The 25,714-nt window shown below is 31.2% G+C and overlaps 1 protein-coding gene across 2 annotated transcripts in view; it reads right to left on the bottom strand.

Annotated features, from left to right (window-relative positions):
- Positions 1-3,156: 3,156 nt before the first annotated feature.
- Dach1 (dachshund family transcription factor 1) overlaps positions 3,157-25,714 on the bottom strand; it is a 398,616-nt gene continuing 376,058 nt past the window's right edge. For both annotated transcript variants that reach the window (XM_046466459.1, XM_046466460.1), the window contains one exon: positions 3,157-5,894. In XM_046466459.1, coding sequence (XP_046322415.1) covers positions 5,857-5,894 — 38 coding nt within the window. In that variant the 3' untranslated portion in view covers positions 3,157-5,856. The remainder of the gene's footprint in view (positions 5,895-25,714) is intronic.

The raw sequence follows: 25,714 nt of genomic DNA, 5'->3' as shown, positions 1-25,714 counted from the left end.
AATGTTATAGACAATGTTTGTCACAAAATTAGCATTGTTGAAAGAGTAGCCAAAGTACCTAAGAGGTTTGAAAACTACTAACAGAGTAGCTTAGAGCGCTGGATAAACTATGAAAATATTTACTGTTTATCTGGAGGCTAATCACTATAACATTGAATTGTTTTATCTAGTGAAATATATATGTATGCACACACACATATGATTTTTAGTGTCACTTTAGATATTAAGTTATATTTACAAAGCCCATCACAGTCTTCTTCTATTGACTGACATTGTACCAGTACCAGTAAATTGTAGAAACATTATCTATCTCCTTTCACCCGACTGTATGCTCCTCCATTAATGCAAATATCTTAACTGTCTCGTCTTCCTATCTCGAGAACCACATCAGGCTGTTACGACTGTGTTTCCATAGTCACTGAAAAGAACAGCTCAGGGCTCCAACTCAGAAACTCTATCCTAGGCATGAAAAATATGGGTTTTCCCCAAATTGTAAGGACCAATGAAAATGTTTAGAATATTCAGAAGAGAAATCTTCAGTGAAAATTCAGGTAAAATTTTAACTCCATGCACAGTTAGTTGTTACAAGAGTCAGATTCATCAATAATGTCATATAAAAAATAACAATGAAACTATTGTATCTGAGTAAGAAAATCCATATGTAATTTAGAATTAAGTTCATAATGCTAAAATTATTTTTCAAAATATTTGATTGTTCCTAACAATTATTTGCCTTTTGTAGGGTCTGTATTGTTCACAATGGACTCACTACCAACTACATCCTTGTCTTGTAGTAGAAACATCATTTGTGATAATGGTCATTCTCCCAATTTCTCAACCTTAGATACTCATTAGAATCACCTCAAATATTTAAAAATCCTGAGGCCATACCCAGTCACAGAGATTCCAATTCAATTGGATACAATAGTTTCTAAAACTTGCCAAATGTTCTAGTGTATTGCCAAGGTATCTTGTGGGCATGTATTCTGACATGAGGTAATCAGAATTTTCAGGAACTCTGATATAGGAAAAGATTGAGAAAATGATTGGTTCATTTCTGTGGGCTGGGTTTTATGTTCCTGAATAATAAAGGAGTTAAAAGATGAACAAGGAAAGCAAACATGTCAACCATGACAGAAGAAAAAAGCAGAGCTACAGAGCAGAGCAGAAAAATGAAAGCAAAAGAGGGTACCTGGCCCCTGGCCCTGGGGGGCTGCCTATCGTCATATCTTAGGTTCCATGTGAACCCCTCTGTCTTTGTAACCAATTCCTTTGATTTTTAAACTTGCAGTAATTTGCTTTAGTTACAACTATCAAAGGAGTTCTAGCTGATATGATTATTCAACTCAAAATCTACAGCTCATAATCTTCAAATATAAATGATGCCACCACCACAAATGTCACTCATTATCTTAGCATTCATTTGGCTTTTAGGAATTTGTCCTCTTAGTTTGAAAAATTTTAGGCTATTACTTACCTTGGAGATATATAGATGCTAAATGATAAATATTAAACATTTTATATTCATCATCAATAATCTGAACATATCAGAAATAGTTTGTTGCTAAATTAACTCTTTATCTGTAATTAAACAGGGAAATTAGCTTAAAACAATGTTTATGACCATTAGTTAAGAATAAACCTATAATTGACATAAATGAAAAAATAACATGAAAAAAATAACTGATACGGTGCTTTAGCTAGGGAAAAATATATATATTTCCTTTTTCTCAATTCTTAGCCAATTGTTTGATTCCTCAATCATCTTGTACTACTCTCTAGAAAGTTAAAATATAAAGTGAGTCCCTAGATTGTTACTACTTAGAGGAAATGTGTCTAAGTTAATGCCCTCTTAATTCCAGTTCTGTGTCTACTGCTGAGCAAACAATGCTCAGTGAATCTTTTTTTTCTTTTCCTGAAAATACAATTGTATATTCTAACAAAATTATAAACTGTTCTGGGACAACTATGTTTTCAACTTTAGTCATTACAACATCTAGTATAGTGCCCTGTGCAACAGAGGCTTTATTAATAGATCAACTTAAATGAATAAATGAGGGTCAGTTCAGCTTACATATACCAGCTATACATGTCAAAGTGTTGGCACTGAGCCTGCACTTGAAGAAAACTGATAATTTTACATTGCTATTTCCAATAACATTTTGATTCTATTAACATCTTTATTCCTATTTTAAAAATGCAGTCCATATAATTTATATTAGTGAAATACTCTCCTCCAGTAGTAAATGGCTTTTGCGCAGATTTTAGATTTGCTAGTTCCAATGAAAATACTTGGGGATAAACCTAAATTGTCAAGTGAATTGCACTGATATCATGAGGTTTTATGATGTTTTAAACCAAGTCTTAACTGACATAAGCACATAATGACAGAAGACAAAAATGTGTTCATAATGGTTATATACACATTTTAGGTTTTTATTAAAGAAAAATCATAATTTGTTCATATACTGTTTCAAGAGAATTCATCGAAATAACTCAGACAGAAAAAAATCCATTTTCCATTCTCTCAAGAATGTTTAGAATATTCACAAAGATAGCAACCTAATATTTCTTCAAATGCGGCACTTGAGATTGATTAAAATGTTTGTATATTATTAAAGGATATTGTAATTTCAAAGTTACTAAAGGCTTTTTCGCATTGATAGAACTGAAAGAGAAACACTGAGTTAAGAGTTACAAATCCACACTCATATAGATATGGGAATAATATATTTTGTTCCATCAACATGTCTACTTTACAGTATTCAGCACAAAGCTTTGTGAAATAAGAATCATGGGAATATAAGAATATAAAGGAAAAAGGTACAAATAACAGCTTCATAAACTGAGAAATGTACATAAATAAATCATGTATATGTGGGCAGTTTGCTTAGCTGGCAAGAAACAAAATATGGAAAATCTGCTTGTTAAACAATAACTACAGAGTGTGCTTTCATGATGTTTTTCACCACAGTAATTCATATTAGAGATAGAAGCAGTTGCATGTTAAATAAAATCATTGAGCATTGTTCCCTTTGAATTGCAAAGAGCTGACTTATGTTGTTTTTAGATGCCTCCCATTAGAAAGTAAATATTCCTTCAATGCTATGCATTTCACAAAATGTAATAAAGACGAACTGTAAATAAAGTCACAAGGAGATTTCAGACATTTTTATTAGGAGATTGTTGAAAAGAAAAAGAAAATTAAATACAATAACAGTAAACGTGGTTCTCACATTGAAACCAGGCTCAAATAACTAGGCTACCATAGAAAAATTTCCAATTCTTGCATCATGATGTAAAAACAGATTTTTGTACAGGTTTTGTACAACAAAATTCGTAATAACCTTTTATCATTTTTAGAAAACTTTAAATATATAGATAAAAATAGACAATTTTCATAGGTCCTACATGAAGATGAGTATGTTCTGTTCCAAGGGCTTGCATAGAGCGCAAATGTGGTTATAATATAGAACAACTAGACATTAATATTTGTAAGATTACAAAAGCAGGGAAATGATAAAATGGGCACAATTTTACTTGTTTATGCCAAAACACAAATTTCTAAACCAACCTGTTTAACTAAAAAAGGGGGGAAATTAAGTTACAGACTTACAATAACATTTCATGAATTGTAATATTTACAACATGTTAGTAAGAGTCTCTCTTAACATACAGCTGATAGATTTTTCTTCTTTAATCCTTACTATAATTTCCTTTTATTTTGAACCAAACACTAAAGCATTCTCAGAGGGTCTTGAAAGCATGTATTTTAAAACTTTCAAGCACACTTAACAAATGACTCTATGCCAGGAGCAGAGCAATGACTGAATCTACTACATAGGTAAGTTGTAGCTTTTTAAAAAAATCTTTCAAAAAATGTATGATTCAAAAGCTTGCCACAAGTGTCTCCAATTTCAAATGCTGTAATCCTTTAAAAACTGCATATAGGGAAAAACAAACAAAATTCCATATGACTAGAAATAGAATCTCTTGTGCTCAAACAACGAAAGATGGTTATGGAAGAACTATGCTTAGAAAACCAAGTTTCTATAAAGCATTTACTAACAATATTTTAAATAAAAATATTGCTCCCTTTTTAAGCAAGCTAAAATAGGAACTGTACATATAACCTTTTTATTGTATTAAAAAATGGACTTAGCTGGTAAATAGCGAGTTACATAAAAGAATTATGTTCCAGCATTGCAAGGAAGACCTAAAAAGTATAGAAGCTTAGTGCCAGAGTATCTATAATGTTAATTTTTCTCTTAACCAAATAATTATTACCCAATCAGAACTACCTTTAAACATTTTATGCTAGTTTTCTTAGTCACTTAAGATTTTGCTGTTTTATGGTAATAAATAATGTTATAATCATAAAATTTTAAGATGACAGAAAAATCATAAAATGTACAGTGAGAGTACTAATTTATCAGTCTTTAAAGGTGTAACTCCAGATATATAAAAACAAAGAAAAGGTAACTTTAGCATGTAATAAGCACTGTTTGCAGCTTTACTTCCAGTTATCTGCACAAAAGTGAAAACACATACTGTAACTTTCAAAAAGACAGTGAAATTAACAAGTAGCCACCCTTCCCTCTGTCCAGGGTGGGAAGCACAACACATTTTAACTTTATCACTCAGGGCTACATGGTATTGGACTGGTACATCAAGGGTTTGTTAGGTTTTGTTTTTCAGCAACATTAACATAATATGGCATTAACATATAAAAATATTTCTGGTGTTTTGATTTTACTGTTCAGCCACAAATCCATTCTCAATAGTGCAGTTTGGGGCACTAACAAGGGAATCAATATACAAATAAAAGTGGCTGACACAGAGTTCTGATGTCACCAGATGCTTAAGATCTCATTCGTTAATACTGTGACTCCAGACAAATATTTACATGCCTGCATGCGTTAAAACCAGAAAGACATCTTTCTGACCAACAGGGTGACAAAACATATTTTCTAAAATTTTCATTTTCCTAAATTCTAGTATACTACTGCATACATAATACCTTCCTGTGTGTTTTATGTTTATATACTGTACATGTGACCAACAGTTTGAATAAGAAGCAACATTATTATTTCTGATTCTATATACCACAACCAGTTTGGAATGAAAACATGTTACATTTATATATATATATTTATATATATTTTTTGTTTTTTATTTTTAAGAAAAAGAGACCTTCAGTGAAACCTTTTGGCTTATATTTAATGCTTCTTTTCAGATATGCAAAATGTCATTTATTGGGTTGTTGTCAACATCCATTTGTTGGTCTTTTGGAAAGTATATGGAAAAAAATCTTCAGGAGAAAACCCACAATTAGAGATGTAACAGAATATTGGTTTTTTTTTTTTTTTTTCCAGAATCCTCTAGGCCCCTTACAAGTTCATTTCCATGTGTTCTTGCTGGTTTTGGGGGACATAATTCTGTGAGTCTGGGTGACCATTGCTACAAGAGTCTTTTGATGTGCTCAGATACAGAATTTTCAGAAGAGGAAAATGGTTCATTCTAGTAAAAAAAAAAAAAGAAAAAAGAAAGCTAGGTCTTATTCAGACCTGCCTTTAATTCTTGTATACAAGTGTCCAGCAGCAAAGTTGCAGTTATTCACTGTAAGAAGATTGATACTTGTACATTTACAAACATTCTCAAGTCTCTGGTATGAACCACAGGTGAAAATCAATGGAGAAAACTGGGTTTTGTAGAATACTTAAATGTTAAAGAACATTAATACACAAAATTGAGGAAGTTCCCTTAAAAGGACTTTATTTTTTCTGAACTTTCCAATGACGAATGTCTGACTGCAAAGTTCTTTACTATAACAAGGAATTCTTCAACAGTGAAGATTCAGTACATGACAGTAGTTTTCAAATACAGTCTTCCATCTAAAAATAAATAATAAAAAACAATTAATGACATAGCATTTAGGGAACAAATGTGGATATGAAAACTACGTAGCCTGATATAAAATTTGTGATTTTTCTTTTACCTTCACTTACCTTAGGAAGTAAGAGTTTTCATATATTCTCAAAGTTAATTTCATAATTACATTAAGTTTATATGATCAAGAAGAATACAGCATTTTTACTTCTCATAAATATATATTTGCTTTTTTGATATCAATTCCAGAACACTCAGAAAATAGATAAGAGAATGTGTGTGTATTTTACTGATATGCAAAGTTAGTTTATTTCTTCTGAATGATAATTACTGCCTTCAAGCTTGCAGAACCAAATTTTCTCTGAATGCACTCAGGTGTATCTGCATCACGAAAGACTGAATCCCCTCTTACTCTTTAGCAGTGTTGTTAAATATGCCATGTAATGTAACTATTGTGCACATTTGTTGCTATTTATATGAGAGCCACCAAGGTTATTTCATTACTATCAATGGACTATAACCTTTCCCTCCTGAAGGGAGATTAACACAACAATTAAACCTTAAAGTGTAAATATATTATTTAACTTTTGCCAATGACAAAACACATTTGGGTGAAAATAAGAAGAAATCAAATTTTCAACACACTGAATAATGTATTTGAATGAAGCAGGAGTAAGAAATGGGAAAATGAAATCCAATGGAGGAACAAAACAAAACATAAGGCTATTCCTCAAACATAACACCCTTGAAACTGTCCACTTTGTAGCTGGCCTAAAGTTTAAATCTATTTGTTTAAGATATGTCTGAATTTCGATTTTAAAACCTGAAGTAGAGGGTAAAAGGATCAGAAAAGCAAAGTTTTCCAAACTAAAAAAATGTATACTACCGTATGCATGTTTGCAAAATGTCTGTTTCAACAACTGAAGTATAAGGAAATGGAAATAACTGAACAGTAGTTTCAAGAAATAGAAAAGATAATCTAAATATTTACAGATCTCACCTTTCACATAAAACTGATCAAGTGCTTTTATCTTACCTACAGTAGATATAGTAAGTAATAATGAGATTATAACCATTAATGGTAAGTTATTTTCTACTTCATGGAAATACTGATGTGCCCAAATTCTGTATTCCTCTCTCATATTTTATCTTAGCCTAATTTGCAATGTTGAAATGTTACCTCCAGATTTAAATGGAACTCTGTTTTGGTCATTGATATATCCCAGACACATTCAGTAACTATATGTTAAATGAATAAATTAGAGTTCTCAAGTAGTTCACATAAAACACATAAATATATCCACCCAAATATGTATGTATTATATAATTTATTATATTGTTAACATCCAAACTTTACTGTTTTCCTTTGACAGGGGCAGGAATGTCTGTGAGATTAGTCTTCAATTAACTACTTTCTAATACGTTGTGTTAAATATTAGTTGCCTCTCTAAAATTAATCTAGTTCAAATTTAAGAATAATGGTAACAATTAAATATCTCAGCTTCCCAGTTCAGCAATCTTATGTCAGGGTTCTTAATAATTCAAACATATAATCACAATGAAAATATATTCACTCAAAATAGCATACAATTTTGGATGTAAGATATAATCTAATATTCACAAATAAAAATGTATTATTCATGCAACTGCATTCCTAATTTTGAAGAGTGACTTAGGAGATATACAAATTGTGCTGAATAACCTGCCTAGATATGTGGCCTAAAAATATTTATTTCCTCTGGCCCCCAACTATAGTCTCTCATTGATGCTAAATATTACTATAGTTTAGCAGTAGCCATTGTGATATTAAAGATAGCAATTTTATAAAATCAAGCATCAATCAAATATCAATACTGTAGTTTACATAATTTTGATGAAAATTTCTGAGTGTGGAGATGACAGTACTACATTTAAATGCTGGGAAGTATTCAGGATTTTTGCATGGAATGTGAACTCATTTATTCTGTTTGCTTATTCTGTTTGATTGCACCCACCTGTGGTACAAAACTATGATTTTGTCACTTATGTAAGTGTTTTAACATATAATTATTTGTAGTTTCAGCTTAGTGGAGTTTTAACTTCTGACTCTATAAATAAACCCAATAAAATTTACATTATATAAATAAACTAAAAATTTTAGTCTTTCATAGTCTTAATAGCACCTGCTTGAAATTGGACTTTTTAAAGATAATTTTGATTCTAATGATATCTGCTAAATACAGCAATGTGTTTTTAAAACAATGTAGTAATAGATATTTTAGAAGTAACTAAAACAGTGAAGTGTTGATAATTTTACCAGAACTTTCTAATATTGAGTTTCATAATTTATTTCTGCTCAGTTCTCCTTTCAATTGTCTTATTTTCCCATGGATTCAGTTATATTGAGAATATCATTCCCATTCTCATTTTTTAAAAATACACAATTTTCTAATGACTAGATAGAAAGTAAAACTTCTCTCAAATTCAAATTCCATTAATTGAGGTCTTTTACCAATTTGCTCAAAAAAGTAATAATCATTTGCTCAAAATTAATGTTTTGGTGCTCATTATGAATCTCTCAAACATCTGCCTACTGAAGAAAAAATAAAGTATTGGAAAATAGTTTTCTAATATTTTGTTCCATCTATAGCATAGAAGGGGAAAGAATTCATGAGCAAAGAGTATATACTTAAAAATAATTCAATCAATATGAATAATTATCTAAAATGTCCACATTCACATTACCAGCCAAATTCTACACTATGGCTTATAAGATGGCACATAAAATTGATAGGGGTTTTCTCCCCAATCTTCATCTTCTACCATTTCTTTTTTTCAGTGACCCTGGCCCTTCTCTCCATTCTATAGCCCACCAAGCTCCATACTATGTTGAAATATTAAGCCTCTTTTTTTCTTCTGGAAGTCTGGAAGATAGGTACTCCTAGCTCTGGACTTATGCTTCTGCTCCTACCTACTAACTTTCTCTAGAGCTTTGCTATTTATTTTCCAGTACAATGTACTCTAATAACTTGAGCCTGCTACATAGTCAGATCCATGAAAGCAGCAGCTATCTCTTTTTTTGCCTATATTATAATGAGCTGTTAGAATGATGTTTGCCTTAAAAGTTTTCATGTGGCTTTAAACCATTAAACTTTTGAAGAGAAAAATTAATATGCCTATTGGATAAAAATAATTAGCAAGTTATATATTTTAAAGTTTATCTGAAATAAAACTCTGTTGATTTTAAAAACAAGATAATTATTTTGTTATGGCATTTTGCTAGTAAATGTACAGAACTGGAGACAATCATGCTAAGTGAAATTAGCCAATCCCCCCAAAACAAAGGCCAAATGTTCTCTCTGATATGAGGACGCTAACACAGAATAAGGTGGTGGGGAGTGGGAATAGCAGTTCATTGGATTAGACAAAGGAGAATGAACAGAAGGGAAGAGGGACAGGATTGGGATTAGAAAAGACAGCAGAATGAATCTGATGTAAATTTCCGATGTTCATATATGAATACACAGCCAATGAAACTTCATTATATACAACCACAAGAGTGAGAACCTAATTAGGATAAGTTATACTCCATGCATGTATGAAATGGCAAAATACACTCACTTTCAGGCATATCTAACAATAATAAAAAAAGAACAAAGAAAAATAAATAAAAATAACAATTTTGTAAGCTTCTTTATCATGGGTCATATATGAAATAAAAATTATATACATTATAGTTGTGTGCTTAGTATCTAACCTACTATAATTCCACTTTTAAAATATCTTCTTTGAAATTTTTGATTGATATATTTCTAACAAATGGACACATGCATCAAGCATTAAAGATGTCAGCTGTGAAATGGATTCCCACCTGCAACAATTAGGGCCTTTCTGTGCTAAATATTAAATATCAGAGATCCTCTGATATTTATAGTCAACTAAAACCAGAAAGAGATCAGGCATAGATAGACTCCGGAAGACAGAGAGTCTCTCTACCTCCATTTATAGAACTTACCTTTAAAAACCATCCTACTTTACAATTTTGTTATTTATTGAAATTTCCTTCTGGATAATTAAAAGTCTGTTGGAATAAAAATTTTTAACTAGTTTTATATTATTTCAGAGAAGTTGTTGGCCCTATAGGTCACAGTAAATATCCCCATATGGACATACCCAGAGAGCTTACAATAGGTCTCTGAGCTATGGGGCTATTCTAATTCATTCTCTGATAACAAACCACCTAAATAAAAGTGAAATGACAAGAGTGATAGGAAGGCTATAATATATGGGCTTGTAAATCAAACTATGCCATGTTTTGTATGCTATATAATAATGGTTCCAATATTCTCTTCTCTCCTCTTTCAACAGAAAAAAAAAAAAGCCATGGGACCATAGAGGACCCAGTGAAAACAATCTGCAGAACAGAGATTATTGGAATCCCTAGTGTTTCCATAGCTGAGGTCTCATATTTCAGAGGTGTTCTATTTGATTTTGGAGACTCAGAGGGCTTATTCCTAAGTTTTGTTTTAAGAGCTGCCCATTGTGAATCATGCTTAACTCCTAACTAGACAGTCTCATACCTCCCCACTCTCCTCCCATTTCCTACAGAGTCTTGATGTATTTTTGCATGTGTTGGCCACAGAAAAATATTTTTCCTGTTTCTTCTTGATGCTGAGTTGGACTTTCCAAATAATTGCTGCTTGATATCCAAATAACAGCTTTACTTTAATATCCAGCAATTTGGTGATAATGGTAATAATGATTAATACCAGCATAGATAATATTTTCTGAGTACTATTGAGCTCAAAGTATTTTATATTTCAACTCTAAAATATCCAGCAAATGAACAAAGTAGGTATTCTTAGTGATTTTTTACAGAAACAACTGAATAGGGCACATTTTCAGAGAGCAACAAAATGGAACTGCAGTGATTTACTATTTATATGAATACAATTTTTGTATGTGTTCCATTACATCATTTTTCCTCCACTAAGTAACTGGAGGAAATAAAAGTACCTCTGACATGTAGTCACTACCTTGCATATCTGCTGTGCTTCCAGGGCCAGGGACTTCCTTTTAGTCTCCCCTGCCTCAACTGACAGATGGAAATAAGAACCAGAATTCTTATAGTCTGGTTTCAGAAAAAGTACCTTCCTTTGACATGAAGATTATTTTCTTTTGTATGGGATGTTGATATGACAGGAAAATCATCAAGCTAAACTTAGTGCATGGGAGTACTTAATTAAAAAGTCTGTTCTAATTAAAAGCATTTAGGAGTAGGGGTTGAGTGAAACTATTTAAATTACAAATTCCTAATAGTCTCAAAGTTCATTGTGATTTAATGCTTACAGCTATAATTTAGCATATAAGAAAGTATCTAAATCACTGATAGTTTATCATAGGTATGAATTTTTTTCTTACTATGCAGAGAGGTAAGCACAGATAAGGAAGTGAAGGAAAAAATCTTAAATCCTTTGTAAAACTGGATCTCAGGTTCTAATATTAAAATTGAAACCATTGAATCAGACCCAGTAAGCATATAGAATCTCTGTTATTTATTTGCTGTGGCTGAGGAGGGAGAAATGAGAGCTAGAATTTTTGTTCACTTAATAAATTTCATGTTACGGTTTAATGTTTTAGCAGGTATTATATGTAGTTATTGGTAGTGTCATATATATAGAGAGAGAGACAAATAATTTATCACTTTCTGTATATAAAAATTAGAATACTGAATAAATCTTGTATTTTAAAAACTAATGAAGTTTTTTGGATAACCAATCACATTATACAATAAGATTCTATATTTGAAGATAACCTAAAAGTTGGAACAGTTTTAAATTGCTTTGTTGGGTGACAACAGAATCCAATTAATCACTGTGTAAAAATCATGTCATTAAGAAAAGATTGTTCCAATGAAAAGTATCACAAAATACAGATGGCTGTATTTTTAAATTTTCATTAGAACATTCTCATGAACATCTATAAAGATCTCTTACATGTCTTTTGCACAAAAGCCTCAATAAATTGCATTTCCTTCTGTAAAGTAGCCTTATTAAAAATGGAATACATTTGTTCAAAAATTATATCCAGAACACCTAAAATTTAATGAAAATTGCTGCTTTCACAAAACAGTAGTACACGTACATGCCTCACTACTCTAGAGCTGAGGAAAATATTAACACAGCAGGAGGCAAACATATAAGATCAGTTATCTTGAAAGTTTAATATTTACTTAAAGAATATGAGGTTAATATAAAATATGGTAGCCCTGCACCTCTTTCAACATAATGTCTTAATCATGTGAAGTAAAGGAAATCAAAACAAGTGATGAAAACAAATGTTAATGATTCATGTGGTATTTGATAAGACAAGGAAAGGAAGTCAAAATAAAAGCAAACAAACAGGAACAGATGGGAAGGATCTTTGTCAAGTCATAACCCCTCTTCTAAAACCCCCAAAGGAAGAAGCTAATTAAAGAAAATATTGTTTCTTGCTTTTTTAAATTTTATATTTAGAGTAAGAACATTCTGCTACTGCTAAAGCAAAGAAGCAGAGACACAAAGTCTACATTGAACATGAGAAATATTTTAAGAGAGATTGATGTTGAACACAAATCCATTTATAAAAGGATATTGAGTAAACATCATTTCTTCTCATGAAATGCAGATAATAAAGTTCAAGTCACTGCCAGATGCCAGAGTACTAATATGTTCAAGGTTGTGTTAAAATATAATTAAAAAGTAAAAACTGAAAAAGTTACGACATGTTTTGCTTTTTCTTTTTTTTAAATTCACGGTTACAGCTGGGAAACTTGAAGTCCACAGATTTGTCTTAAAGTGAGAAAGGAGTAGACCCTAAATCCTTTTTGTACACTTTCTTCACAAGCAGCTGGTGCTGTTCTAGAGAATGGCATAGACTGTGTGTAGTAATCAAACAACTCTGTGTAATAAAGGACTTCATGTCTGTATCATCCCAATATAATGGTATGAGAAGTAGATAATGGATTACCTAACAGGTCAATACGGCATACTTCATTTGAAATAAGAAAAGATAATATCATGTAGTATGAAGCAAAGTACTTTTTTTCTTTTTGTATGCTGAGGATTGAATCCAGGGCCCTGCAATGTTTGTTTATTGTTTCTCTGTCCAATAGAGAACAGACAAATCTCTATTTAATGTTAAGAAATCCCTTCTGGCACACTCTAACACTGAGGTACAGCCTCACTCCATGAAGTAAAGATCTTGACTGTGGCTACAATGAAGACAAGTAAGTTACCATTGGAAACAATTTTTAGATATTTTTTTTAGTTCTCTTCCAAGAAGGAAGTACATGAGAGGACACCTTCTAGGTTAAAACATTCTAAGAACAGAAGATCATCTAAAGCTATGATACACAGATTGAGCCCAGGAAAAAAACCTTTTTAGACAATAATGATGAATGTAAAACCCTCATTTCCCTAAAGGAACTTTGCATGGGACTCCAGAAAAGCACAGGTTGCAAGGAAAATTTCTAACTTGGATGATTTGAAAATTTGAAGCAGGTGGAACTGTGGGAATCATGGACCTACACAGCATCCTCACTGGGAAAGCTGATCCAATCACAACATTCTTTCAACTTGGGAAACTTAAAGAGCCAAATCAGCAATGAAAACTGAACAGAGAAATGTTCAAGGAAGATATTTCAAGATCTACAGTTGGAGATAGTTAATCTCACCAGTTTGGAGTTATTTAGTCAACTTAAGCCCTAAAAATACTTTTCTCAAATGGTCAGTTTACCTTACAATATCATGGTACCTCTTAGAAGTATATTCTTATGAGATTCTTAAAAAAGTTACCCTTTGCCTAGATTTTAAGCTCAAGTATCTTGGTGCTTTCTGTGGGCAAAGAAGAATTTACTTCTAAAGGAAAGTTAATCCTACTTTACTGGATATTAAAGATATTTTACTCAGTATGGAAGAATCTTCCCATTTGGGGTAAAAATCTGGACCTTGTACTTCTGTGTACTCATGTGTATTCAATAACTAAATGTTCTTAAAATCACATCACCATGACTACAACCAAGCACAATTGGTAAAAATTAAGGATCACCATCCATCTATTAGTCTATGCAACATGGAACAGGGAACTCTATGTTTAAAGTTGAGAAAGACCTTCTGAAAAAATGTTTTAGTTGAAGTATTAGTCTAAATTCATGTAGCCAGGAAACAGCCATATATTATAGTAATATAAACATATATTATATTGCTAGGTCCTAAGTATTATTACAACTTCTTCTTATAGTATCCAAACAGTTATTTCTTCCAAATAGTCTTCACTATACTAACAAATTACTTCACTAGAAATTGCTTAGAGTCCAGCTATAATTTCCTTTAGAGGAGATAATAAACCATATGACTTTGTATATTTCTATCACCTGGAACATAGCTTGGCTTCTTGGACGTGCTCAGTAAATATGTATGAAAGGAATTATCAAAATTGGTATCACAAAACAAGGGAAAGGTAGTGGACATTATTGTGCCTCTGGATGTTAATACCCTGAGAAGAATACTACCTCAGTTGGGTAGTATACTGGCTTAGAATACATGAGCTGAGCCTGATCGTGAGGAAATACTGGATACAAAATGAGAAACACTCTATGTAGAAAAGGATGATAGTCTTCAAAAATATCTGTTTCATAAATTATAAGTTTAAGGAAATACTCAAGAGAACATTAAAACTAAAAAGAAGTGGCAACTAAATATAATATGTGATCCTAATTTGGATTCAGTAATGAAGGAAAATAAAGGACATTTTTGGGTCAAATGACAAAACTGGAATTTGGATGTCAGATTAAAGCATTGTATCAATGAAATATTTACTGAGCTGATAAATAGATTGTGTTTTGTATGAGAACATCCCATTGTAAATATTCCCTGAAAGAAGTATGGTTAATTATTACAGGTAAAGGGCCTATGTTTCTGACTCTTAAAGCTTCAGAAATTATTAGAGGAAATGATAAAGCATATTGGGGCTAAATATTGGTAATAAATGAACTTAGTAAAAAATACAAAATAGTATTTATACCACTCTTGAATGCTTCTATTGTTTGGAATTTTTTCAGTACCAATTTTACTTTTTTTAAGCTGGTACATAGAAACAAGAATTATACAAGATAGTGGTGTACCATGCAGTGTTTCAAAATATCTATAATAATGCATAATGTTTAAATCAGGTTAAACATATTTATCTCCCAAAATATTTGTCATGTCTTAACAGTTAAGAAAAAAATTTAAAAAATAAAATAGTTTGCCACAGGTAAATAAAATTTCAGTGTCAGTAACATCAGATATTTTCTAAGCAAATTTCACATTCTCTGCTATCCACATATTATGTTTCACTATCTATATGGACATGATAAACATGCTTTCTGCTTAGCAATAAGGCTTTGAGAAGTTTTGTTCAAGTATTAGATAGTAAATAAATGGTTAGTGATTCTCTTAATAGAGTTCTCCAGAGAAAGCACATTCAGATTCATGGAACTTACTGATCTGAAGGTGTGGACATAAGTTAGATTCTGGTCTATTGGTCCATCATGTTTTAATGGTAAATTTATAATTGTAAAGTTTATGAAGTCTATTTAAGTCTATTACCTGTTAACAGGACTGTATATGCTAATGCATATTCATTACTATAGGTAAATTACCCCTCTCTTAAGTTGCATTTGAAAGAAATATCAGATTATCTTTTAAAAGTTATCTTAAACTAAAGCAAAAGGCAGGGCACAGATTTCTTTCAAATTTTGTTTTGTTTCTATAAATAAAGGAAAAAAATGTGTTACTGGTGGATCTGCATTGTTAAAGTATTTGTGCACGTGTGTGCGTGTTCTAATTAAACATTCATTAGTAAGAAGTTAGAGACCATCAGAGTGCTTAATGTACCAGCAAGTGAGAATGGAGTACTTTGCACTTAGGTTACCTTGTCCTGATTGGAAGGTGAGACCTCCCAACAACTTCAGCAAAGTGAAACACAATGAAATCTCTCATTAATTTCTCAGTTCTCTATTTATTTTAGGGGAAGAGAAGACTAGGATAAAGAGATGGAAGGAAATAATCATTTGGGGGCATATCTGAACCTGGGTGATGAATGTATAATTCATTATGCTTAATTAAAACAGCATATAGAATAAAAGTGCTTCTTTGAGCAAATAAGATTCTACAAAGGAAAATAGGGATTTTTTTTTAAAATCAAGTCTTTGTATCCTCTCACACAACTGTAAAAGATAGGCAAAATCCAGTGAATAAGCTGAATTTTTGGAATAAATGCATTTTTTATTCCTGACCAAAAAAAAAAAAAAAGAGGCAGTCAGAAAGACAACTCTTGTCAGAGCCTCGTTATTTTCTTTTGAGTTTGTAGCAAATAAGTATCAATCAAAAAAAAATAAGTCTAGCTCTTTCTACTTTCTAAATTTTCTATAGCATATTTAATTTGGTAATTTTAATAAAGGTTATATTTGTTTAGGGAGATAATTGTGAATGAATGAATTTCTAAATCTCTAGAGTCTTATTTAACATATTTACACAATGCTGAAGTGAAATTCAGGTCTAGGCCTAAACGTGACAAATGACAAGCATATTTCAATGAGAGATCATTCTAATTTTTTCAATAAATAGGAATTTTAATGAAAGAAATGACACTTTTGTGGAGAATAGCTTTTCTTAATACCTTATCTAATGGAATCATCAACTATTGTTTAAGACAGTATGTGGGTGAGAACAATTACATGTTGTACAGGAACTATTAAATAAGGTAGTCCTCTACGCACTCAGTTTTAAAGAAAACACATCAGGAATCAGTTCAGAAATATGAAAGTTATATTAAAGAACACATCAGAAAACAGACAAGAAATATCTAAAGGAAGAATATGAAAAACAGTGGTGTGTTTGCCCAGAAATCCAGCCTAAGAGGAAGCAGAATTAATCAGGCAAGTTTTACCAGCCAGGTATGAGGATAACTTTAAAGACTGATGTGAACATTGGGTCCACATTTATATAAGTTTATGAGTTCCCTAAATGTTTGAACTCTATAATACTCTTTATTCCAATTTCAATCTTAGCAAGTAACTTAATTTTATTTTCTGTAATAGGCGTCCTCTAAAATGGCCAGCAATAGCCCCTGCCTCCTGTATTCTTATACAATCTCTTCTTCTACAGTGTGGGATAAACCTTATGTCAGTGACCTGTTTTGAAAAAACAGAGTACAGCAAAGTGATGGGACATTACATCCAAGATTAGGTTCTAAAAAACCTACAATTTCCACATTTCTGGTCCATACTCTGTATAGATCTTCTCATTTTCTCAGTCTGATAAAGAAGACTGCCATGTATCCTGTGGATAAACTGATGTGACAAGGAATTGATGTTGCTTCCTGTCAATGGACAGCAAAGATCTGAGTCCTGATTCAGTCTGAGTCTTCTGAGGATCTAGGCATGCCAAGAGCCTCACTAGGGAATTTAGAAATGGAGCCTGTCTCAGGGGAGTCTAGAGTTGACTGCATATTCTCACATACAGAATCTGAGGTAGAGAATACTGTTAAGCTATGAAGTTATGAGGTAACTTGTTTTGCCATGGATAGTCCTTGTTTTATAAGAAAGATGTGCTGGCCAATACCAGGTAAATATTTCAGTTCTAATGAGTTACGGTGTGAAACATACCAGTTTGCTTTCATCTGGAACACAGGAAAGACTGTGATCTACAACTACAGGCAACTGAACTTGCCAAGCCAATTGCCACCTTTTGTATTCTCCTGTAGGCTTGCCTGCCTTTCAGACAAAGAACATGACCAATACCATGTTTCCCAGAAGAATATTTCTTAAGTTAGGCAAAACCAAACCAAACAAAACTCTCTTTTGCTTATAGTAGGATACATTGTTCTAAGTCACAAAATATTTTTAAACTTTTAATACATTTGCTTTGTCTGATACAAACATACACCCAAACATATTTTCCTTTAGTAAATGGAATTAAATTTACTTGTCTTATCCTAAGGTTCTTTGATTTTGTTGAAGATAGATAGGTGTCCCTTAATAGACTGATAATATTATTTTCTGACATGTGCTCATCTTCTCAGAAATGAAAACAATAGTTGTTAGTAGTCTGATCCTCAGATTAAACTTGTCTCAGACTAACAAAGATCATAACAGGTCACAATGCACTGTGATAGAAGTAATGGCTCAGGCAATCATAAAGCTCCCTACTGCTGGAATTGGTACAATTTAATAAACCACCAGAAAGGAAAAGAGAAAATGTATATTTATGTTTATTTATGTTTATTAAAATAATCTAAAAAGATACTACTGCACAAAGCAAGGACGATGTACTCAATGTTCCTCTGAACTTTTGATACAGTGGGGTTACTGGCTGAGATCAATTTTGGATAAATATGGTGTCTTGCAATCTTAAAAACTGTTGTTTATCATACTTCATGTTTTCTAAGGAAACTCTTAATTCTTTGAAAATCAATCTTGAAAATATCAACAAACTGGCCACAAACAATAACAAATGTTAAGATACTAAATGCTTTCTAAAATGGAAAGCAATGATTAAAAAAAAGATAAAATGTGCTATCCTCAAAATATGCAGTACTAATGGACAGTTTTGCATTTTACAAATGTGTTTGTCTCTAAAAACAAAGAATTTCAGGAAACATAGAAGCACTTTAGATTTTTAACTTACACAAATTCCAGTTTGATTTTAGCATATATTAAATTCCATGAGATTGCCAAATTTCTTTAATATAGTCTTTAAAAATAAACACAAAACTTTACAACTAAACATTTAAAGTATGTTATAATAAATGTGCATATATTTAGAAAGAAGATAAATGCTGATATATGTATATTACATGCCCACTGTGAAATTCTGCCCTGGGTCATGGTAACACAGGCCACTATTTCCATTAAAATTAATAGCTTATGGCTGTGGTTACTGTCAGTATTGCCTTATTTTCCCATCACTAGCAATTGTGAAATGAATAAAATTAACTTATGTCACCATGTAGATCATCATATCATGAATTAAGGTTAGATTTCAAGAAGCACTATGAATTTAAGGAACTCATCTAGGCTGTGTCAAAACCACTTCATAATAAAATTTTTATTTTCCTATCATAGTGACTCTATACTACTCTTAGGGGTAATCTAAAGTTGCACTCAGGCGATGCTAAATCATTCAACCCAAAATACATTTTTATCTTAAAATTCTAGATATCCTCTCTCCATTTCAACTAGATAGACTTCAGTTCCTTTTTATCATCAGAAAGCGTACTTTTGAAGCTACAAGAAAATTACCTTGTAAGCCTTGGATAATAAATCTTCCCAACTTTGCTACCTTATCCTTAATATATAATAGCTATATGATGAGTTCACAACTTCATCAGTCACCTTTAACAGGTCCAGTTCTTGTTTGATTCTTTACTAGTACAACATTCAGTTGAAAAAATCTGTAAATGTTGCAATTGTGAACTGAACCTTGATGAGTCTGTTTCCAAATGCCTTATGTATTGAAAAATCATGATATTCCTAAAGTTTAAAATGGGTGTAAGGCTAGTATTATTTTAGTACAACCCATACTTTGTTATGATAATTCAGAACACTGTTACATAAACATATTTTTCCTTACTTACCAAATCTGAAGAATAATTTTTACTTTCCCTTCATCAAAATAAGAATGCATTATACTGTTCAAATGATTGCAAAGACTACCTATGCATCAAAGTGAAAAGCTTACAATGACAGTAAATTATTGCTGCTTTTTTTTTTTTTGCTTATGACTCTATTCAATGTAGTTTGATTACTTGAAAGGACTGATAAACAACATATTGCTATATGAAACAATATCATGAAAAATACATGTCTCTTAATGCAAGAGTTGAATAGACAGTTTGTCATAGAAAAAATCTGCAGAATCAACAAAGATGCAAAATAAATACGTCAAAATATGAATTATCTAACATGCTACAGTGTATTTTTATCATCCACTATTCTAATTTCATGTATATAAACTAACACTGTAAACTTTTTTGTCTCAGGTTTTATTATGCTCACTTTCATGAACAAATTCAATCCATTCTTTCTAACTGCCATGAAAGAAAAAAAAATCACATAATTTTTTTTGTCATTTAAAAAAATATTAGACCAATTCATTATATGTAAAGATAGTGTAAAATGTTATAAAGTATATTAACTCAGCCATTTGAATATATTTTGCTTCTCAATGTTACATTTGTTTCTCTTAGTATGTGGTTTTATCATTGGGGAAGAATGGATTGGGCAATAATTTTATAATATAAAGATGATGCTAAGAGATCCTATGTTTTCAATGTAAGGAATTCCATCAGTTACAGTGATGTTCAAAATTGTCTATCTTATGTGGACATCACATTCAAATTCCAACACAATTTTCACACAGGTGTTTACAATCCTGTGAAATGCCCCATTGGCACATCACATCCTATATCAGCAAACCAAACTCATTATCTACTCTAGCCTGGATCTCTTTCACAGATTACCAATTTCAAATTATCAAATTTCCATTTTCCATTTTCATTTACTGAGTCTACAATTTGATTTACTCCCTTTTATTTCAAATGTGTCATCCCAATCAAGTCTGCATCACACAGAACTTGAATCCTTATGACCTCATTTCTGAATTAATAACATTTGTCATATCTTTATTTTCACTCAATAAGAATATCTCTTAAACCATTTGTATATTACTTATGATTTAGTATATTATTCAGTTTAATAAAAACAAGGGGGCCAGGATTTATTTTAATAAATATTATTTAATGCTATTTTCACAAGAAATCATGATTTTCAGTTTTCTTCTGTTTGTGAAAGTCATATAAAATATATTGATATAGCACAGATTCTCAGAAGATCCAGACTTACAGATCTTGTCTTAAGTGAGTCTTTACCAATTACGTAACTAGAATAAATTGTTTTGTTTGTGCTCTGAAAGCACTTTGTTTACATTTCAGGAGCACTGGATCAAACTGGTTATTTTATTAAGAGAAAAATAGAGCTTTTATATTTCCTGGAAAAAAATCAAGATTTCTAAATTTTGGATTTTCTCTAGTAAGTTAATTTTAGGTTTCGGATTTTTGCTGTGAGTAGTGTGTGAGTTCTTATAACCACAGAAATGAATAAGTTCTACAGATAGACTTTAAAACATGAATACATACAATGTTTTATATAGAATATTGTTTTTTTAAATGTGGAGACATATATATGATATATATATATATGATATATGATATATATGTGATATATGATTCATTAAAATTCTTTGTTTCACATAGTAAAATCAAATGCATAAATATTACATACTTTTATATAAATAAAGCTTCACTTGCAGTTTCTATCGCTCTTGTAATTACCTTAATATCTATAGCTGCCTAAATAGAAATTTAATATATATATATATATATTTTATTAGAAATATTTGTTTCTTAATATGCTACTGTATTTTGAATTATTTAGAAAAAATATCAAGTCTTGAATTTTTTCTTGCCCTAGAACTTAATTATGCAAGCATTTGAAAAAATAAATTAACTATAACACATAGACTTGCCAGGAAATAGTTATAATAGTTTGCCAAAATCCATTCCATGAGATATTACTTACTTTTTTACTGCACTTTTGTAGTGTCTAAATTGCTAAAAATGGACTTCAAAAATTCAAGAGGACAGATACATGAAAAATTTGATGCTCATTTTTTAGAGAGTCATTTTAAAAATTTTGTTCTCTCAAACTGTTCATGAGATGATTCTTAGAGTGAAGTTCACTGAAAACTACCTAGAAGTCAGTTTTCATGTTCACCTATGTCTTTTTTTCCCACTTCATCCTGCACTGAAGATTTTATAGTGATACAGTATTTACAGGGGTTTCAAGAAGACCAGATTAAAAATATGTAGGTGAAATGAGAATAGCAATTCTAAAGTTTTATAATAACAAAATTATGCTTTTGGAACTTCTGGAACTTTATTTTTGAGGTATTTTTATACTTTGTGTTTATAACCTGACCCTTATGAAAATAGTGGAATCCAGGAGAAAAAAAAAAAGGCAAACACAATAGGGAAGAAATTAAAATTTAAAAATTAGAATTAAAATTAAATTCTAAAATTCATAGGGATTAATAAAAAAACAATACTGAATAGCTAAGGCAATCATGAGAAAGAAAAACAAAATTGGAACATTACATTACCTAACAACATTATTCTACCTTATTTCCAACTACACTACATAGACACGGTAATGAACGCAGCATAATACTGGCAAGAAGAAAAAAAAAAGACACATCAACAAATGGAACAAAATAGACACACCAAAAATGAATTCATACTTGTAGAAACAACTGATTTTAAACATAGTTCCCAATAATGTGCAATGAGAAAGGGCAGTCTTCTGTAAACAATGTTGGGGAAAACTGTGTTTCCACATGCAAAAGAATAAAATTGGACCCTTATGTCACATGATATTTAAAAATCAACTCAAAATGGATTAAAGACTTAAACAGAAGAGCAGTAAATATAAACTAATAAAAAAGGGGAAAACATGATATTGGTATGCATAATGACTTTTGGCAACAGATGCAAAGAGCAAAGAAAAAAAAGAAAGAAAACTAGACAAGTGGGAGTATATCAAACCAAAAAGCTTCTGCACTGCAAAGGAAACAGAAACATGCAGAAACAACCTACAGGTTAGTAGAAAATGACTGCAAGTCATACACCCATTAAGGGGTTAATGCTAAAAATATATTTAGACACCAAACAGTTCAATAGCAAGAAAAAAACCCCAAATCCAATAACATAATGGGCAAGAGACCTGAATAGATATTTCTCAAAAAAAAAAAAGTCACACAAGCATATTTAAAAAATTGTTCAATGTTTTTTGTCTTTAGGAAAATACAATCTAAAACCACAGTGAGATATAAGCTCATACTAGTCAGAATAGCTTTTACCAAAAAGACATAGTGTGATTGAGGATATGCAGAAAAGGGAACCCTTGTATACTGTTTTTGAGAATTGCAATTAGTACAGCCATTATGGAAAACTCCATGGAGGTTCTTCAAAACTAAACATTGAATTACTACATGATTAGGCAATCATAACCAAAAGATTTGAAATCAGTTTATCAAAGAGATATCTATATCTCCATCATCATTGCAGTATTATTCACTATAGCCAAATTATGGAATCAACCTAAGTATTTATCAGAAGATAAATGAATAAATAAAATGCAGTATACACACAATGAAACACTATTCAGACTTTTAAAAAGTAAGGATATTTCACCATTTATGACAACATGGTAAAAACTAGAGAATATTTGACAAGTAAAGTCAGGCACAGAAAGACAAACATTGCATGTTCTCAATTATGTTGAATGTAAAACAATCGAACTCAAGGAAGCAGAGAGTAGAATGATTACAGAGGCCAGAGGCTGAGGGCCAAGGGGAGAGAGTAGTCAAAGAGTTCAATATTTTAGGCAGGAGCCATGTATGAGGTTCTTTTAGTTCTATCACACACTGTGGTGAATATATTAAACAAAAGGGTATTTTACATTTCACAGTTGCTCAAGAGGAAATTTCAGATGTTCTCACTACAGAACAATGGAAAGTATTTGAGGTTATGGATATGTTAAGTAACTTTATTTAATTATTTCATACTAATAAATCACAGTATCACTTCATATACCACTAGTGTACATAATTATAAATTGCCAATTTACAATAAAAATTAAAATTAAGAATGAAAAAGAGAAATTCTGTGTTACATATTTATATGTTTGTATCATTGCTAAGTCATTTTATCCAGAAACAATAAATGCTGCCAATAATGAAAAATAATATTGATTATTTTAAAGTCTGTTATGATTTGGATGTGAGGTGTCCCTCAAAAGCTCATGTATGAGACAATGCAAGAAGTTTAGAGGAGAAATTAATAGATTATAAATTGGGTTAACCCAATCTGTGAATTAAACCCTGGTGGGATTAATTGGTAACAGAAGGCCAGTAGGGTGTGGCTGGAGAAGTGAGTCCTTGGGAGTTGTGCCCTTGTGGTATATATTTTGTATCTGGTGAGTGGAATTTCTAGCTCTGTCTGGTGCCTGATCCTAAAGTGAACTGCTTCCCTGCACCACACTCCATTGCAGTGATGCTCTATCTCACCTCGGGGCCCTGAGAAATGGAACTGGCTATCTATGGATTGAGATCTCTGAAACTGTGAGCCCCCAAATAAACTTTTCCTCCTCTAAGATTGTTGTCATCAGGTCTGTTAGTCACAGCACACAGTAGTGAAAAAGCTAACTAAAATAAAGTATGTCAGAAATCTGAACAATCATTGGTCACATGAAATATGGCTGAAATTGCATGCATACTTATTCCATAATAGGTTAAGTTAAAGCATTGCAAATTTTAAAATATGAAAGTCTGTAGTTTCAGAATAGTGAAATAAAATTTCACCTCTTTGTTGATAAATTTTTAACATTAAGAAAATAATTGGAAAGATTTTCACATTTCCTTTGTTTTATAAAAATAGCGTGAAAGGAGCCTACTGAGTTGCAAGAGTTGTTGGGTTTAAATAAATGATTATGTTCTACTTTTCTCATAAAGGAATTGAATCACACATTAAAATAGTATTCAAAATGAGGCAACCAAGAATTGCATCAAGATCCAAATGAGCAATTACTCACTAATCTAACTATTTGTATACAAATTTAGGAAAGCAATTTTATAGGCTTATCAAAACAAAAAAAAATCTATTTATATGAAAATTTAAGTAAAAAAGCAACCTAAAAAATCAACCAATTTTTCTATATTGATTTATAATTACTCAGGCATTAATTTCATAACATTTTCACAGAAATGTTATCAGTATTTCTGAAATTAGAGAGTTGAAAGTCTTATGGAGGACGTGAAATTAAGATATGAGAGACTGTAGAATTTAAACTAAATACTATTCCCAGTTTTATTAACAAAATGAGATTTCCTATCTGTTTAACATGACAGCTCATATTCTTTGGTGTTTTTATACTTCCTCTGGATAACTGACCTGTTGGTGTTGATAACCAATCCAATGGGCTTAATCTAGATTTCGTAAGGGTGTCCTTTTGAGAGCCAGTGAGGAAGTTTCTGCCTAGTTTCAGTTCAAATTAGTTCAATGCAATGAAGCTACCTGCTTTCATTTGTTATATTTGTAGTTGTAAAATGGTACAATAAGCCAGTGGTTAAATTTTGCCCATATTTTAAATTTTCATTTTAGTACTACAATAAAATATATACATTTAATGTAATTATTTAGAGAAAAAGTATATTGTAGTCACCTATTAACTATACTACTGGTAACCCTTGAAAAGTAAATGTAAGTATGACAAACCTCAAATGGATTGTATCCAGAAAAGACAGGGTTATATGAGATTTGTTCCAAAAGACAGACTACAAACATGACTTCTATTGCATGAACTCTTTTTTTCTTTTTATCTATCACACTTACTCCACTCTTTATATTCATTGAGACTTTGACACATATTTTCATTTAACAGGACACATTTCAGGATTTATCCTGACTTCTTAGGCAAGTACAAGCCTATTAGCTACAGTACATGATAAATCAATTCTTCAAAGTATTTTGCAATTTCTTTAAATGTTCTTTATCCTAATAACTTAAGAATAACAATTTGAATGTACAAAATATTGTATGTTTTTATTCTTTGTAATATTCATACCACTTAAATGCCTAATACAATAGGATTACTCTGAATTGCATAATTTAAAGGAAAACTTGGGCAAATAGTCTTCAAAATATTATC

This window comes from Marmota monax, unplaced genomic scaffold, assembly GCF_021218885.2.
Source record: "Marmota monax isolate L192 unplaced genomic scaffold, Marmota_monax_Labrador192_F-V1.1 WCK01_AAM20220418_F8-fsc00049, whole genome shotgun sequence".
Lineage (NCBI taxonomy): Eukaryota > Metazoa > Chordata > Mammalia > Rodentia > Sciuridae > Marmota > Marmota monax.
The sequence above is the reverse complement of the archived record's forward strand: the minus strand, read 5'-3'. Positions and strand labels throughout refer to the sequence as shown.